The sequence below is a fragment of the Neocloeon triangulifer genome, unplaced genomic scaffold, assembly GCF_031216515.1.
Source record: "Neocloeon triangulifer isolate White Clay Creek 2 clone unplaced genomic scaffold, ASM3121651v1 ptg000003l, whole genome shotgun sequence".
NCBI lineage: Eukaryota > Metazoa > Arthropoda > Insecta > Ephemeroptera > Baetidae > Neocloeon > Neocloeon triangulifer.
In genome coordinates, this window is record NW_026775546.1 from 9,694,656 (window position 1) to 9,712,063 (window position 17,408).

Sequence of the window (17,408 nt, forward strand, 5' to 3'; positions counted from 1 at the left end):
ATTTGGTTAATCTGGCTGTCTGCAGAATCGTCCATTACCTCGGCCGTTCACTCCGTTTATTTTCGTCGATCAAAACAAAGCGACGTCTGGCGCATTCCCGCCTTTTGCTTTCTCTCAAATCAATTTCGGGACGAGCACCGGATAATGAGTTAGAAACTAAACTTGCGCGCTAATCTGAGCAGAAAACCGCGAGCGAGCGAACAAGCGAGCCAGCCAGCGCCGGTTTTCGACCGCATTGTTTACGGTCCATTTGTCAACGTCCGGCCAGGAATCCACAACGCCCTCACCTAGGACGCTGATTTATCGCGTCATCATCGTCCGCCGCTCAGGTTGCTAACTCCCGGCGTTAATTTCGGCGTGATTAATGCGAATGGACAAAATTTTATCCTCTCTGCGAGTGAGAGAGAAAGAGAGAAGAGAGGCCTTTCTCTCTGTGTAAATATATCATTATGCAGCGGCGGTGTGCCGTGTGTGTTTTCATCCAACCACCCGCCTGCCCGAAAATAGCCTCGAGGAGGGTGGGAATGATGAAGTCGGGCCGATCCTTAGCAGAAGCAGAAACGCGCAACGGCTATAAATTGCTCAGTCGCGCGCTCATCCCACGAGTCAGCATTCGATCCAAGCTCTCGCGCGCGCTATTATGCCCTGCCAGGCGTACAGACCGACCGACGGACGGACGGACGACGAGCAGCCGCGCTTCTTCTCCGGCTTATCTACGGCTTCAACTTGCAGCCGCGTCAAAGAGTGTGCGTTCAACACCCACTTGTGAAACTTTCACACACAGCTCAAAACTTATCCCGAAAGATCATCGCCACGGATTTTTAGCTTGCCTCAAAATAAAAGTTGCAGTGAAATTTTTCAAGAGATTGTGGAGATGACACATTTTTATTTTTAAATAAAAATAGTATGTTAAATATAATTAATTTTAAATATTTCTATCTTACTAATTTAATTAATTTTTTTTAAATTATTTATTATTGTTCTAATTATTAGCCATTGGCTCAATGATTTTATTATAATGAAAGTGTATAATTTTATTTATTTTAATGAATTATAGACATAAATTGGTTTTGATCACCATTTTCGATGAAAAAAATATCCAAAATTTTTTTTTATGTAATTTTTAATCTCAAGTTGTTCACATTATGCAAAGAAAATAATTGTTATTTTACAATTTTAATTATAAAAAATGTAAAAATAAACAGAATAAAGCGTCGCAAAAATTTCAATTCTAAATTAATTTCTGAACGTTTTAGACCTGCAACCGTTTTTTTTTTTTTATAATAATCCAGCCCAATTAATTTTTACGTTTCTGGAGCAGCCTGCGGTGACTGACTAGTGACTGTTGGTTGCCTTTCTTAAAATAAAAATGACTCTTCTGTCTTGAATTAACGAGACGCTTCTTCGTCATGTCGTGCCGGCGACGTCGCATATTTTAATTTTCCTCTCACATTTCGCCTCTCCTGCTCCTATATCGACTTGTGGAGCAACAACGCCGCATCATTGTGTTCGATTGAAGTTCGCCATAATATTTTTGTTTTGAGAGGTCGGAAGGCATCGATTGCAAACTTACGTGGAGCCGTCGAGGGCGCACTTGACAAAGTCATTAACTCAAAACACCTGCTACGAATATATGTATAAACAGGGCTCGGCCTGGAGCGGCATTGTGACTGTCGTTTTTAATATAGCGGCGCGCGCGTGGAAGGCGCAGAGAGAGCTTTTGTTATTCTTTTGATTAATGCCGCTCTGTTTATGCTTGTTAACACCCCTGAAATGTCAAAAGACGTTTCAGCCCGTGACAGGACGCGAGTTGAAAGAGCAGCAAAATTACAAAAAAATGTAGAGAGAGAAAAGCCGTCGGATTTTTCTTTTTCGCGCCCACACCGGAGATGCGTGCCGTTTTAAATAAAGCTCTTCTGTCGTTTCAACTTCCGTAATTAAGTGCAAAACTTCATAGAAATGTCTGGGAATAAAATAAACGATTTTGTCTGAAAAAATGTTATTTTTTGCCTTCTTGATATAAAAGTGAGCTTTTCCTTGTGTAAATCTATCAGAAAAAAATAAGCGTCATTCATATTTCACGCGCGCATTTAAAATCATCTTTTAATTCATAATTTAAAGTATTTTTGCTTATCATATTTTTATTAATAGATTGCATAATCCGCTTAAGTAATAATAGTTCCAATTTTAATATGTAAATAAAAAAGATAATACTTTAAAAGCAAATTAATTAGTGATTTTTTTTTTATTAAAATTTTTGCAAAAAGAAAATTACTGCACCCATAGCAAATATGCATTTATCTCATTATAGTGTCTTTGACCTACTCCTATAAGAAGGAGGGAATTTTAAATGTCAACCAAAATACTATTGCGACATCAAAGAAGAAGCAGCAAAGAGGCTTTTCATGTAAGCCTTGTTCTCAACTCTGACAAGCACAAGCGGAAAAAAATGCTTCATAATTATGTACTGAACAGGCGCACAAAGACCCAAGTTGAAAGTTACATAATATAAAAAGAACGTCAATGTATGTATTATTGCCGGCTTCTCATCGGAAAAAGCATCTGGGCCCGGATCGAGACGAGCGTTCGAGCGTTCCTTGACAAGTAAGTGATTTCCCAGATGGTATGTATTCACGAGGATGCCAATTAGCTTCCGATTTCTCAACTTGTGGATCTCTCGTATATAAAATATAGGTAAAAAATGGACAGCTTCAAGGAGGCTTCACATTTCCTGTTCATACAATGCAGTAGAAAATTCCTTAATCAGATATTTGTTCAATTAAATTTTGCTTCACAACTATATTTTGTGCATTAAATTTCAAATTTTAAAATAATATAACTAGTAAAAAGTTTAAACATTGAGAATTGATGATTTGAAATTAAACTACTCGGCTATTCCTTGATCCGGGTGGGAGTCTTTGATTGATTAAAATTATAAAAAAACAATAAATAATAAATTTTCATATTTAAAAAAATCACACAATATAAAATTTTTTTAAAAATTTCCAAAATAATAAATTAAAAGTTCCTGTCTCTGGAGTGTCAGCAAGCTGAAAGGTTTAATTCACCGCCGCGCACTTTATTATCACCATCAGTCAGTGGTGCACGCCAAGGGAAAGAGTACGTCAGAGAATTTATATTTTACGTGTGGCCGTGTATTTTCTTATCTTATTCACGTGGCGAGGAGGGAGGAAAGAGCACACGAAGGCCGCTTGCATTAAATTAGTTGCTGTGAATAGAATTGTGTGTGTGTACAAAAGGGCGGCGTATGACGTGGCACCCTGCTTTTTCACGACCAATTTTTCTCGAGTATAGATTCGTGGTTAAGTCTAGCGGCGTGGCGTGCGGCGCCCGAATTATATTCAAAGCGTACAGGGGTGGTTGGTGGAGCTTTCCGTGCCGAGAGAGAGACACGGTGGCCCCGATAAATTATTATGACTCGCCCGTCCGCCTCCGATATTGGTCGCGGCGGCTGTTTGGCAACGCGCGTCACGAAAATCCTCCGAAAAAGCAGCTCCGTCCGTTGATGGCTCCGATTATCAGCGGTGAATACTAAAAAGCCGCGCAAAACTCGTGCCTGCTTTCCACCTTGGAGCTTTTCCGAAAAAGCCGAGCTGTTTGTCGAGGGCGAGAGAGGGCGAGAGGGGGCGGAGTGGGGGCGAAAATGATGGTGGCGAATACCAAATGGCGAATCGATACGCGGCGCTCGCCTCTTGATTATGCAGATGTGTGTGGCGGTTTCGTGTCCTGTTCGGTTTCCTCCCTTGAGAATCGCACGTCCGAAAGAGGATAATGTGTAATACAATGCGCCGTCCACCCCCCGGAGCAAAATTTGGCACACAAGTTCCAAAATGTCCGACACGCGAATGGGCAATAAGATTATTTTTATTGCTTTAGTGAATGGGGTTCAGTTTGGTCTATACGTCAGTTTCAAATTCAATATTTGTTTATTCTTTTGAATGGAATTGATTTCTTTTCGTGGCTTGTTAATTTGCAATCTTTCCTTTAGAAAAGTGACCATTTTTTGATTCAAAATTGGTAGAAATTTTTAATTATTGACTGAATTTTCATAATTATTCTGAAATGAATCAAGCTTTTATTTGTAAATGTATTATTTCAATTTAAAGATATTAAAATGAATATTTATTTAAACTGGAAAATTATTTAAAGAAATTCAAATTTCTAAAATTTTAAATTTAACAATATTTACAAAATTTGCTTCATTTCAATGTTGGTTGGTATTATCTATGAAATGATATTAAAATGTTCTTTTTAACCCTTTTTTTTAAGCGAAAATTAGGCCATTCCCGTGTGCCGCAGAGTGTGCGATTTTGCATTCAAACCCACTCGGCTGCCACGAACGCAAGCTCGCCGACCGAGAAACAACCCTCGGAGGACGCGTACAATAACCGGCAGCAGCAGCCACGGCATGATAAAAATTGCATGTCAGGGGGCGATGAACGAGGGGTGGGTGCGGCGGGAGGCAGCTATCTTGATGAATAATTGTGCTGCCAGCTGTACTTACTCTGCGCGCGTGCAGATTCTATGCTGGTTTAAAATGTGTATTGCTCTGATTGCGGTCTGAATTATTTTTTAATTAAAACTGCGATTCTCGGTCGAAATGATGTAGGAAAAAAAGATTAAATCTTTAAAACACAATTTGCAATTAAATCAGCATCCACACAAATGGTCAATGAAGACCTTAAATGGAACGAGTTGAAATTTAATTAAACGTGTAAAAAGCCAAATTTTCAGGAATGCTATGTGTTAAGTTACGCAAATAGAAACAAAGCTACGCCCGATAAAAATACAGAGCGCGGCGATTTAATGCCGCCGGCGGTTTTTCAATTAAAACGGCAGCTCTCCGGCGCAAATGGCGAATTCTCACGGCACCCGAAATCGTAATTCTCTCTCCCTTTCTCCTCGGATCGGATTCTGGCCGATTCTCTGCTCTGTTTGCTACGCGCCTCAATTAATTTCATTTGATGCTGTGTTTGCTCTCTCCTCTCGCGCGCGGCTTTTTCGAATTGAATCACTTTTGGAAGCAACGTTGTGGAGTGCCTTGGAAATTAAACGAGAGAGCACGCTGTGCACACACAAGCACCGGCGAGTCTGAATGGCAAGTTGTGCGGGCGGCAATTAGGTGCAACCTTTGCGTGCACCAACCACTTCAGCCCATCTTTTCCAAATAGATCAAATTTTACCTTGCATAATTTATAACAAAAGCAAACATTGGTAAAGAATCTATTAAATTTTTGTTTCCAATTCAATCCTATTTACTTTTATTTTCTCGCAACAAGTCAACAAAATCACATTTCCTAACATGATTTTTTTTACTACGATATTTTACCGGGAAAAGGATTGCGAGGCGACCTTGGGCGACCCGGGCAGAACCGGCAAAAAAGAAACTGCTGCACTCGTTGCTGTTCTGCAAGTGATGTGCACATAGCGTGGACTTATCGATTTTGCTAGACGCGAGCTAGACGTGCGGTTGTGAAGGGCGCGCAACTCCCTCTTCTCGCAACCCCATCGCGCTCGCACCCCTGCTGCAAATGCCAGGCGGGACGCTGTTGTGTTGGCCAGAGATGTCTTTGCCCTGCAGGGGTCGCTACTAAAAGCAAAACGGGCCCCGAAAGCTGCTGCACCCATTGTATCGCATTGGCCAGTCGGTTTACCCTCGACATACTCCATCATTGGTGCGAGCCATTCAAATTTATATTTCATATGTAAAAAAGTTTAATTTACTTGTTAAATTCTAAAAATTGAATAGATTAACATCGTTATTTATTTGTGAAAATTTTTATACACATCAAATTGTTGAAAAAAAAATTTGTTTAAAAAAAATGGATTGTTGGTCAAAACGGCACCACCATTACAAAGAATTTTGTTAAAACTTCCGAGATCAAAAGACCCCATTGGCCGAAGTGAGCCTCGGTTGACTTGATTTTTGTTCTTATCACTTAGTTTTAGGTATTTTAAAATTAAATTATCTCAATGACTCTCTTCAAAGGAGTGCGAATATATTTATTTATTTTTAATTCATTCATGAAATTTTGGGCTCTGCTGAATCAAATCCAATACTGAATGGGCCATATTTTAAAAAAATTTTCAATGTTATCCTGGGAAAAAAATCTTTTTTAGAACCAAGCGTTGAGAAAAATTTTTTCCCTTGGTGGATTTGCATTTTTATGGCTGTCTAAAAAAATCAGCAAAAAAGAGTAGCAAGCACGTTTTCAGAAAGGGTCAATTTTTCAGCACCTTAATAAATTCTGCAGAAATCGCACTTGTCACCAGCGCATATTGTCGCAGGCCACTCCCATAAACTCTGGCCGAAAGAAATGAAAGTAGATTTTTTACGGCGGAAATCGGCCTGTGAGAAATTGGTCACATTTTACTGCCTATGAAAAACTGGCGAGCGCGAAAGAAACAATGGAGTGCCGCCGCCGTGAAAGTAGGAGAGCGTGTTGTCATCTCTCATGCCGACCATATTTCACGCACTCAACCCCCCAGTTGAGCTTTTTAGTCATTTTTCATTGCCAAATCTGGCAGCTATAATGTTTCACCTCACGTACGCGCACAGGCTCTTTATTACCGTCGCGGGTCAATGGCAATTTTTTCCATGATTTCTCTCTAAAAGATATTATCGTCTGTGCAGGAGAGAGAAATAAATGTCCCTGCCAATAAATTCCGATCAATATTTCCAATTTCTCAAAGGAATAAATATGTATTTGACTTCTGACTTTAGTGGGGTTTTGTGTTTAGAATTGCAAATATGCCTTTTTTCCATTGTCTACCTGTTCTGACAGTCAAAATCTCTTTTCACTCTTTGCACCGAAACGCGCGACAAGTGTTAGTTTGGGGGGATGAAAAAGAAAAATAAGGCTCGACGATGAATTAAATATCAAAGGTTGTTTGCTCGCTTTGCACGCACGAGCAGAGTGGCTGAGCCCCTCGGGGGCGATTCGCCCGAGGCCGAAAGTTTCGAGCGCCAGAGATGATGCATCTGACACGCTGCTGTTCGGCGGAACCGGTTTTCAAAACGGGATTTCAACCCTGACGAGCTGCTTCAGGACTTCTGTTTGCCACTGTTTATTGCCATCGCAGTGAGCGAGCGAGAGGGAGGAGAGAACTGCAATGCGGCGGAGCAGGCTCATCAAAAACACACTCTCGCTCACTTGCACGTTTGTGTTTTATGCCGTGACGTGTGGGGCTCTCTCTCGTTGTTCATCAGCAGGAGTGCGGCAGCTGTTTTTGATATTATACAAAATTCGGCCGATAACTTTTGCTAACGGATGAGAGTACATAATGCATTTAGCTTTTTATACAGAGGACCGTGCATCACACTATAAAATTTTTGTTTCAAAAATGGAAAATGAAGAGTGGAATTTTACGATATTTTATATAACCAGAAGCTTTTAACCCCAAAATACTTTTTTTTTAACGGGTGCTTTTAATATTCAGTTGAAAAGTGGATGGATTTTTAAATAAATTATTAATATTAATATCAACATTGTAAAATTTCTAATTTTAATTAAATTTTTAGCACTTTTATCTTTGAATTTCTGCACTAATTTCAATAGTACCAAAGCAACAAGTCAAACAATTAATTAACTCTTACCTTTGACTTTTTTAAATTTTTAAGCTCCGTCTGGACTTGACACGTGTCCCCACTTAAAGTGCCGTGTGCGCCATAAATTCAAAATCGCACAACAGTGTGTGGAAGCGCGCTCGTAAATTTATTTATTCGCCCCTGGCCGGTTTTGCGGCAACATTGTGTCACTCTGCTGCAGTGGTGGAGTTGCTGCGAAAAAAAGGGAGAGAGAGAGCTCGCTTGATGCGGCTATTATATCGCGGCGCGACACCTGGCCGCGAGAGAAAGAGCATATGATCGCGGAACTCGCCGACGTAACACCTGCCCCTCACAGACCATATGACCGGCACAGCTGAATATTTAAGCAGCAAAGGAGCGTGAAACAAAAAAACGGATGAGCCACGCTCCAACAGCAAAAACATGTGACTGGTCGGAGGAGGGGCTTCGTCTGCCGGTATTTGCTATTTAATTGAGTATTAGAGAGAAAGAGCTCCGAGTTTAGAAGTAATAATTTTGTGATTAATTTGATTTCCTTGATTGCCGATTCAGATGCAAATTGGAGTTTACAAAACACTAATTTGCCTTTCAAAATAAATCCCTTGACGATAGTGAAAATCAACATCAGTGGCCGACAAACGAGAGACTATTGTTTTTATTCCTCTTTCTCTCTCTCATGTTTTCAGCAACAAATGCAAAAGAGAGACTCTTGATCGATTCCACTCGCTGTGACATGGCAGTGTATAAATAAGCGAGGAGCGACAGAGAGACACATTCCTCGGTGGCGTTTGGAGGGAAAATAATGCAGAGCCCTCGCCAGCCTGTCATCTTGAATGCAAACAAGGAAGACTTCTGTTCACTACGAGAAAAAAACGACGACCACCCCCGCTCGCTCCACTGTTTGTTGGATGCAGTGGTGCTTTGTTTCTTTTGTTTGTCGGCAGCTCTGGGGTTTTTAAACGATAGACGTATGGCAACAAGAGAAGAAGAACCGCCGCGGCAAGACAATAGAGATTGATATTTGGGTCATGACTGACTGTGTGGCGGATTTTCGTGTGCCATCGGAACCCGATAGTCTGATGCTGGCTGGGGTTTTTGTCGCAGACAAAAGTGAAATTAGCTCGTTGCTCTGTGCCATAAATAAATTTTGCAGCATGCGAATCTTTTGTTCGCAATCAGATAAAAAAAATTGAGCAAAAATAATTAATTTTAAAATTAAAGGAAAAAACACATTAATAGCTCCGATTGAATTTTAGACCAGTAATTTAACTAATGCATCATTTATCCGTTGCATAAATAACAATTTAACAATTTTCTTTCATAAAAATATTTCTGGCACAGGACTTTGAGCTGCTTTGAGGACTTCTCCATTTATTTTTTTTTTTTTAATTATCCTCTTTTTGACTTTGGGTGTAAAAAAAATCGTGCAAGAAACCAATCTGCATGCCAAGTTTCTCCCGTGGCGTTATTGTAAAGTTTTCTTTTGGTTAGTGGAATAGTGGATAGGAAAATCGGGGTAGCAATTTCATGAGCAACTCACCTGTGACTTTGTCCCTGATGAGTTTGCAGCTCTCGACCTCGCCGATGGACGAGAAGAGCGACCTGATCTCCTCCTGCGTCATGGTCTGAGGCAGGTAGTTGACGATCAGGTTGGTCTTGGACTCCTCCTGGCTGCCGCCGGAGTTGGTCTGCGACGACGAGTTGTGCGAGTTCGCCGACGAGTTGGAAGAGGTGTTGTGGATGGTGCCATTCTGTTGGGGCACAGCGTCCAGACCGTTCTGCATCATTTTCGAGCCGGTGATGATACTGTTGCTGTGCCAAACCTGTGAGCAAAAATGAACAAAACGTTAAATTTTAAAAAAGAAATAAAATGAGTTAAACTGAGATTAATTTTTTTTATTGTTCGTTGAGTTTTTAATTCTAAAATAATTTCTATCCATTTTATTTCAACTCTCCAATTAAAAATAATCTCTTAAGTGTTTGGTGGTATAAAATGCCACTCTTTATTCTGGTTATGCGCAATTTTATTGATGCTGAAACTGATATTTGTGAGGCAATTTCAAAGCAGCTTATATTTAACCATTTTTCACAATTTAATCTCCTGAATTTGCTCCACTATGAATCAGAGATAATCTCGGTGTTTTTGTTGCACGCCAGAGAGTTAATGAGACAAGTAACGGTTCACATCAACCGTGCAAACAAAATTCCATTTCAACCCGCCTTCGCTCTTTGCTTGCTGACGTTTTATGGGTAATTAAGAGCAAATTTAGCTGCGTGTTTTACGTTCTTGCGTACAACCGGCGTTGCATCACTATAGTATATCTAGAAACAATTGGAAACGGGCCCTTTACTCTCGAGCAAAAAGCACTAACGGTTTGAGAGGCATGGGCGGAGAAAACCACTCAAGAGAGGGTTCATCGTTCGCAAATGGGGAACGGACTGCATGAAAATGCAATTTGGAGACGGAGAGGGGAACCGTCGTTGGGTTCTGTCTGCCCAAATTGAATATTTAATTAATCCCCTTTAAACCAGAAAGACTTTTACGAGCTTTTAGAAATTGTCTCAAAAATGCTTTTAATTTTTGGCATTTGTTTAAATGTGAAGGAGAAAACACTATTTAGATTAGTTTTTATATAAAGGTTCATCAAAGGCAAATTTTTAATTAAAAACAACAGAATTCAAAAGAGGAAAAAAAATTCTGCGAGTGGCTTCTTTTGAAACCGCGGTATAGCGACCTTGCGATGATAGAGAGATGTCCTCGTCGTCGGACTCTCGTCAGCTCATCAGCCGCACCATGCTTTGATCCTGCCGACCGTAAAGTCAAAATCTTCAAAGGAGTGAAACGCACACGACACACACGCGCGCGGGTGCCTTTTATTTGTGAGAGAGCGCCGCCCGTTTTATTTTCTATATGTGAATATTCTGATTATTCATTCATTATTATTTTGAATGCACGCCAAGCGGCGGGTCTTTTTAATGAAGCGGTTAGAACGAGAACAGCACAGCTCCCTCTTGTCTCCACTCCTCACTAATTTCTCCCTCCAGCTGCGCTTAATAACGATTTAATTTTATATCCGTCGTATTCCGATTCGCGAATATATAGTACAGCTGTGACTCACGCTCGTTTTTTTCCTCATCTGACGTGGCCATTTACTTTCTCGCAACCCCTCGAGATAGATTTCGGAATGGGCACACTTGCGAAATCTCGTCGCCGCCGTTTACAGAAGTTGAAATTGAAAGTGACTTACAGAGTGGAGTGCGAAAGATTCAAAAATAAAAAGTAAAAAATTTGATGGTGTTGCGGCCAACTTTCAATCCCGGACTACGATTGTATTTAATTCTGTATTTATAGAATAGCCCTCAAGAATTCACCTCTTCTTTAAAATGAAAGTAATTAATTTTTAAAATTTAATATTATTTAAATTAATTAAATAATAAAATTTTATAAGTTGAAATATTGTTTTATTTTCTATTATAAATATTAAAATAATGTACTGACTATCCTGACTATTATTAATTAATAAGATAAATTTAGCAAAGAAGCGATTCATTTAATGCCGATACTAAAAATTGTATTGTTTAATAATTTTCTTTAATAATAAATAACGGTTAATTTTGTACTGTTTACTGAGTTTAATATAATGAATTAATTGAAAAATTCAGATGATTTGAAATTCAATCACAAAAAATTCCTGTATTTTCCTGTAATTCTCATCCCAATTTGCATTTTGTTTTTAAATTGGCAGCGCATTAAATATTCCGGTGGTCGTTGAAATTCATATTGGTTTTTTTACGCGCTTGCTCTTTTCAAACGGGACAGATTTATTTTTTACCGATACAACTTTTTTTGCCAGTCCCGGGGCGAAATCCATTTTTAAAGTTCGAGCGGTGCGCGCACGCCATCGATATTTCCGTGTCCTCTCTCTTTAATGTTTCAGCAGGCGGCGGCAATTTTCCAAAAAAAGCTCGTAAAAAATTGGGTTCGTACTGGCGCGAGGCGCGACTCTTCTCTCGCTCTCTCGGGGTCGTAACGTTTTACGAGGCAGCTGCATCATCGGCGGCGGGACGGCATCACCTCCTCAATAACAATATCAAGCCAAATGAAATGCACCCCTCAGCATAGAGAACGAAGGGGTGGGCCGGCAGCCACCCCTGTGCGCGTCTCCCGTTTTGTATAAATTTGGCAATATGCGCTAGGTGTGCAGTTTTCATTGCTAATCAGCTCTCGGGGAAAAATGTTCGAGGGGTAGGTCTGTTGATTCAGCAGAGTGCAGTAATTCGCTGTATCGTGGCACACACAGCGAAATGAGTTTCTGCAGCGCGGGGATTGTGTTCAGTGTGGCCGGGCTGCGCGCATAGTCAGCATGTTTCTGCCTCCAAATTGGAATGGAAAAAGATGAGTTCTCCAGAGAGATGGCAAAACAAGCGCCTGATTGGCCAACTGGAAATTGCCGAGCCAAAATTAAGACCCAAGGACTTTTCGACTCAACGTCATGTTCAGGGGAAATCATCTGTGAAAATGTATGAAAAGTTGGAAATTCAATTTGCTGGAATGAGAGAGAGATTATTATTTGCCTCCGATATCTTTTTTTGACATAGCACTTTTGAACGAGAGACGACTTCTTTTCCAATATCTTGTGCACCCTAAGAAGGCCGTTGATATGCTTAAAATTGGCAAAGTTTTGAGCAGGTTGATCGGTTCTCTCGGAAAGAGATTTTGCAGCCGTATGGCAGCAGAAGGGTGATCGAGATTAAAAGCGGCTGCTCTCATGTGCAAAAAGCAAACTTTCCAAATGCCTTTGGGCTCTAACGTTTTGAGTGTAAAAAGTTACGAGGATATCGTGGTCATATAAAAATAATGTGATTGAGCTTGAAAAAGTTTGTAGAACAATGAGAATATTATTTTTGGTCAAATATTGATGGATTGAATGAATTCTTGATTTATATGAAAAATAAAAACCAATGTAATTGAATTTTTAATATTCCTCTTAAAAATTTAATTGATTCAATTTGTATGTCTTATCATTCTCATTAGCTAAAACTCAATCCAATGGTATATTTATGATAATTTAATCATTTAAATAATTTTTCCAAAATTAGCCAGGCCAGATTTAATTCGATAAATGCATTATAAATTGCCTTTTGATATAATTCCATTGATCACAGCCAGGATTAAATGGAACACGATTTAGAACGATTCAAAGATTGATTGGTAATTAACCGTTGCAACGTGACCTTTCTTCGGCGAGTGGAGGCGAAAGGAAATAATAATTGGTTCAAGTGATTCCATTAGGCATTAAGTGAGTGGCTCAGCGCCTCGCAAGTGTCAAAATAGAGATAAGAGCGAGCGAGAGAGAAAGAGAGGCAGATGCGAAAGGCGCCCGCCTGCGCGCCCGTGGATAAAAAGAGACGAGCTTGGCTTGGGGAAGTAGCAAAGAGTTTGTTTGTTGAATCGGCGGCGGCGGCGGTCGCGGAGGCACGGGGGCGAGATGCGTGCCAAGTATCAAACCGTTTCTCCAGAAAAGAAAAGTTTGCGTAGGGATACATAGGCGAGCAAAAAGTGCAAAAAGCCGAAGCGGCAAGGGAGGAAGAAGAAAGAAGACGGAGGGGACAATTTTTCGGCTCACCCCAAAAACGTACGGGAAAAATTCAATAAGTAAATACAATTTTTTTCCATCTTATTAGATATGAAATTTGTAAATCAGAAAGGGGAGAGAAATCATAAGCTAGTGAAAAAATATGTTTCAACATATTAAAAAATCTTTGAATTTCGTAAATGAAAAATCCACTTTTTAATATTTATAGATTAAGGACTCCTTACTGACACACTCAAACAAAGTCTTCAAGACAATAGGAGCCATTTTTGCAATTAATGGCAAAAATTGTAAATTTAACCACCATTATTGTAAAGACTTGAATTAATTTGTCAATAATAAGTCATTATTTGTTTAATTCCTCTTAAAATATTGATTGAAATTATTTTTATAAGTCTAATAAGCTAAAAATCAGCCTGAAGGATTTAAAAACAATTTAATTATTTTATCTAAAACTTTTCTAATATATTTTTACTCGACATCTGCACAAATAAAATATTTCAATAAGTCAGCTATATATGATAAAATTATAGGAGAGCATTGAGGGATTTTAGAGTTAAAATAGTGCAAAATTTCTAGGTGCTCATATCAAATTTATCACGAACATAACGAATTAAATTTTATATTTGAAGTAGAAACGCTGAACTTCTTTCTAGATAAAATGAAGAGCTAAGCTAATTTCAAAAGAGATCCGCTTGAGCTAAATGAGACGAGACGTAATCCAATGAAGATAAAATTGCATAAGGTTAAGTCGCACCGCAGAACCCAGCGCGCTTGACAATTTTCTGCGGATTTTCCTTCATTAATTCATTGGATTTAATTTTCACCTTAACATATAATATGTACAAAAAATAACAAATCTGAAGATTTTGAAAATTAATAGGAAAAATTAAACTAAAACTTGAGCGAAAAAATGCAATAATTACAAATATTTGTTAAAAAACAAAAACCCAATCAAAATTTTCTTTACATTTAAGTAGTTTTTTAATTACTAAATTAAAAGCTTGATAATTCTATAACGGAAACGAAATGTCTGCATGTTAATGCAAATTTGCAAGCAATTTTTAGGAAATTGTAAATTCAATTTCTTTTCAAACGACAATAAAAATTTAAAATAAAGTTCAACTCCAACTTTGAAAGTTGAAATTGTAAGTCCTACCGGAAAGTCGTGAAGCGTCGTTGTGGCGTGTGTCGGCGGTGGTGCGAACGCGTTGGATTCTTTTCGGATCGACCGAAAATGTACGAGGTTGGCTGTGGCGCGCGCCGCGGCGTTTTGATTTGAATTATATGCGCGAGAGTTGCAACGAATTCAACAAGCAACGGTAGATATATTCAAGCAACAAGAGAGAGTACTTAACAAATGGGGCGAAACCAAAGATAATGTAATAATGAAGAGCAACCAAAAGGCGGCGGTGGCTCCGCGCTCGTCCCTATCTAACTAGCGACTGAGCGAGGAAGGTGCGGCCGACGGCGCTTTCGTCCGCTCTCGGCTTGCCACGCTGATACCGCCCTCTGGGCCGGGGTGCGCGGGCGCACGCCGCCGACCCGCCGCCGCCGCCGACCAGGCAGACGCACCCCCCGCAGGGGTGGACGGCCATGCAGCAGCTTCCCCAGAATCCACCCCGGCCACCGCTGCAGCACTCAAGTTCAACAATCGCCGATGCACCCTGCCCCTACACTGACGCAATAATTTTACCAAAAAAATGTATCAATTTGATAATAAATGATTTACAAACTTGCAAATATTGATCCGAATTGCATCTTGGATTGAGATCATCATTTTGAATGATACACGAAATTTTTAAGTAAAATTTACAACAATAGAATAAAAGCCTGCAAATAATGCAGATATTTTTAAAATTATTCAAAATTTGAGTAAAAACTTTAATAGATACTCTTGATTATTTTGAATACTTGATAAAAATGAGACTCAATAAATGAGAAGTTAAAACGCAGAATATATAATTTATACTATGAAGTTTGCAAAAGACTATTCAATAATGTAAATTTGGAATTTAATTCTTTTTATTGATTGTAGTTTAATAATTTGATCAATGGTAAATTTTCAATATATTTATAAATTTCCCCAAATTTTCCAATTTATATTTTATTATTCAAAATCAATCTCTTATACAAATTTAGAGTAAAAAATTTGATTAATTCATTTAAAATTTGAAGAAAATTAGATCCTTCAGAACGTTAACACTTACTTATTACACCACAATAATTGAAGCTATACAAATTAACAAAATTTAAGTATTCATCGGTATTCATTTAATTACAAAGAAAGCAGCATTTTAATATCTGAATATTAATCAATTTTAATAAAAATGCCTCTATCAGAAAAAAACACCCCTTGGTTTCTTTATCTATTAAAATACCTTTTGTAAGATAGAGAATTATAGGAATTTAATTAGGAATAAAACTTCATTGCCAACATCCAGATTGAAGGAAGAAAGTCAGTCAGGAGAATTAATTCGATTGATACTTTCTTGGCGTTGCGCTTTGCAATGAAATCGTACAGAAGATAATGAGACTTTCCGAGTATTAAGATTTTTTTTTTTCCTGAAATGATGAGGCAACGGTCTTTCATCATTTTTATAATTATAAAAGTAATCACCCCCATCTTTCGACGTGCTTCGGCAAAGCAAGATTGTTTCAAGGATATTTATGTTATTAAAAATCTGTTTTCTTGGTTGACGAAGCTACTTTTTTTTTTTAAGTCAGACAAAAACAGGAAAATAAGTAAAAAATTATTTTTAAGTTGCAACTACTGAGTAAACCTGCGCTAAAATTGAATTCATTGAATTAAATTTTTAAGGTATTATAGTGTATTTCATGTTTTCATCAGATTATTTAATTTTAATTTCTAATTGAAACTGTTTTTTTTTTCATCAAATATAAAAATACGCGCAATGTTAGTGCGATAAATATGCAAGATTTTTGTTACTTCTTCTCGTGTTGGTGATTTGAATTTTATTTTAATTTAATCAATTTATTTTATTAGCTCACGAACTAAATAAACTTCTATTTACCCTAAAATCCATTAAATTCTTCAACGATGTAAATATTTAATTTCCATTTCAAAATATAAATAAACAGACCTGTAGCCAGAACCAGAATTATTTATAAATCACAGATTTAATTGATTCTACCTCATTCCCAACTATTATAAATTTGTTGATTTATTAGATTAAAAACACTTTAGAGAACTTGTTTCGGGGTTGAATGAAGATTTCCACAATTAATATGTAAATCTTCAATTTCTTGCTATCGGAGTAAAAGTCCGAACAAAATGAAACTACAACACATTGGTCAAATTTATTAAAAAAAAAAAAAAAAAAAAAATAGCAACGTTAATAAAATGAGTTTTTTCTGAATGTTTCCACAAAAACCTCTAAATAATTTTATAAACAATTTAGGTCGTGAAATAAAGACCTTTCCCACGCACCGATGCCCTTGGCGAGTTCATTCGAATTCCTAGCAACACACATGATGTGTGCGGCGCGAGGAAGCCGTGCAAATTCCGAGGGATTTGGTGCACCCCGGCCTGAGATGTGCAGCGCGAGCAGAACGAACGCGGCCCGCCGATGTCTGACAAGTTTTATCGCCACACATGACTGGCGACGCATTGTTTGCAATCCGAATTCCATAGTACAATATTTACGCAATGAAATAATAACGAAAGAATTAAACAATCTCATACTCTAGTATGGAAGGTGCAAAATTTTAGATGTTGAAAAATTTGAAAGATAATTTTGGATAATTTTTACAAAAATAATGCTAAAAATATTTTTCAACATTGTTTGAAAATTAATATTTCCCTTTCATCGTCTCTCTCTAGCATAATTTCTAATTAATTAGAATAAGTAATTTGAAATATGTACCTCTTTTGGAAATCACTAAGTTTGCCTGCAATATTGTAGAATTTTATACGAGATGGTTTGGAAAATCATGGAAAATGTGGGAAAATGTTACCTCAAATTTGAAGAAGTCCATTTCATAGTCGTGATGCACCATCGTGATCAAAATCAAGCCTTTGTTCAGGAAAACAAATTCGTTTAGAGTGTTTGTTGCACACACTAAAAGCACGTGAGGCTCCTACGAGTTTTGAATCGAAACTGGTGCACATAAATATTGATAGGAAGCGAATTGATGGCCGAGCAAATTTAGAATGAAAAAAGAGGAGAGGGAGGGCATGGCCTTGACTTGAGATGGGTCGGCAG

The 17,408-nt window shown here is 38.3% G+C and overlaps 1 protein-coding gene across 12 annotated transcripts in view; it reads right to left on the minus strand.

Annotated features, from left to right (window-relative positions):
- LOC132193212 (ELAV-like protein 1) overlaps positions 1 to 17,408 on the minus strand; it is a 50,801-nt gene that overhangs the window by 24,804 nt on the left and 8,589 nt on the right. For 3 of the 12 annotated variants that reach the window (XM_059613720.1, XM_059613710.1, XM_059613707.1), the window contains exons 1-2: positions 17,161 to 17,323; positions 9,129 to 9,411 (exon numbers count right to left, since the gene is read on the minus strand). In XM_059613720.1, the coding sequence (XP_059469703.1) occupies positions 9,129 to 9,411; positions 17,161 to 17,202 (325 nt within the window). In that variant the 5' untranslated portion in view covers positions 17,203 to 17,323. Of the gene's footprint in view, positions 1 to 9,128; positions 9,412 to 14,341; positions 14,616 to 17,160; positions 17,326 to 17,408 lie in introns of those variants that run through there. The other 9 variants (XM_059613711.1, XM_059613709.1, XM_059613716.1 and 6 more) reach the window with 6 other exon arrangements.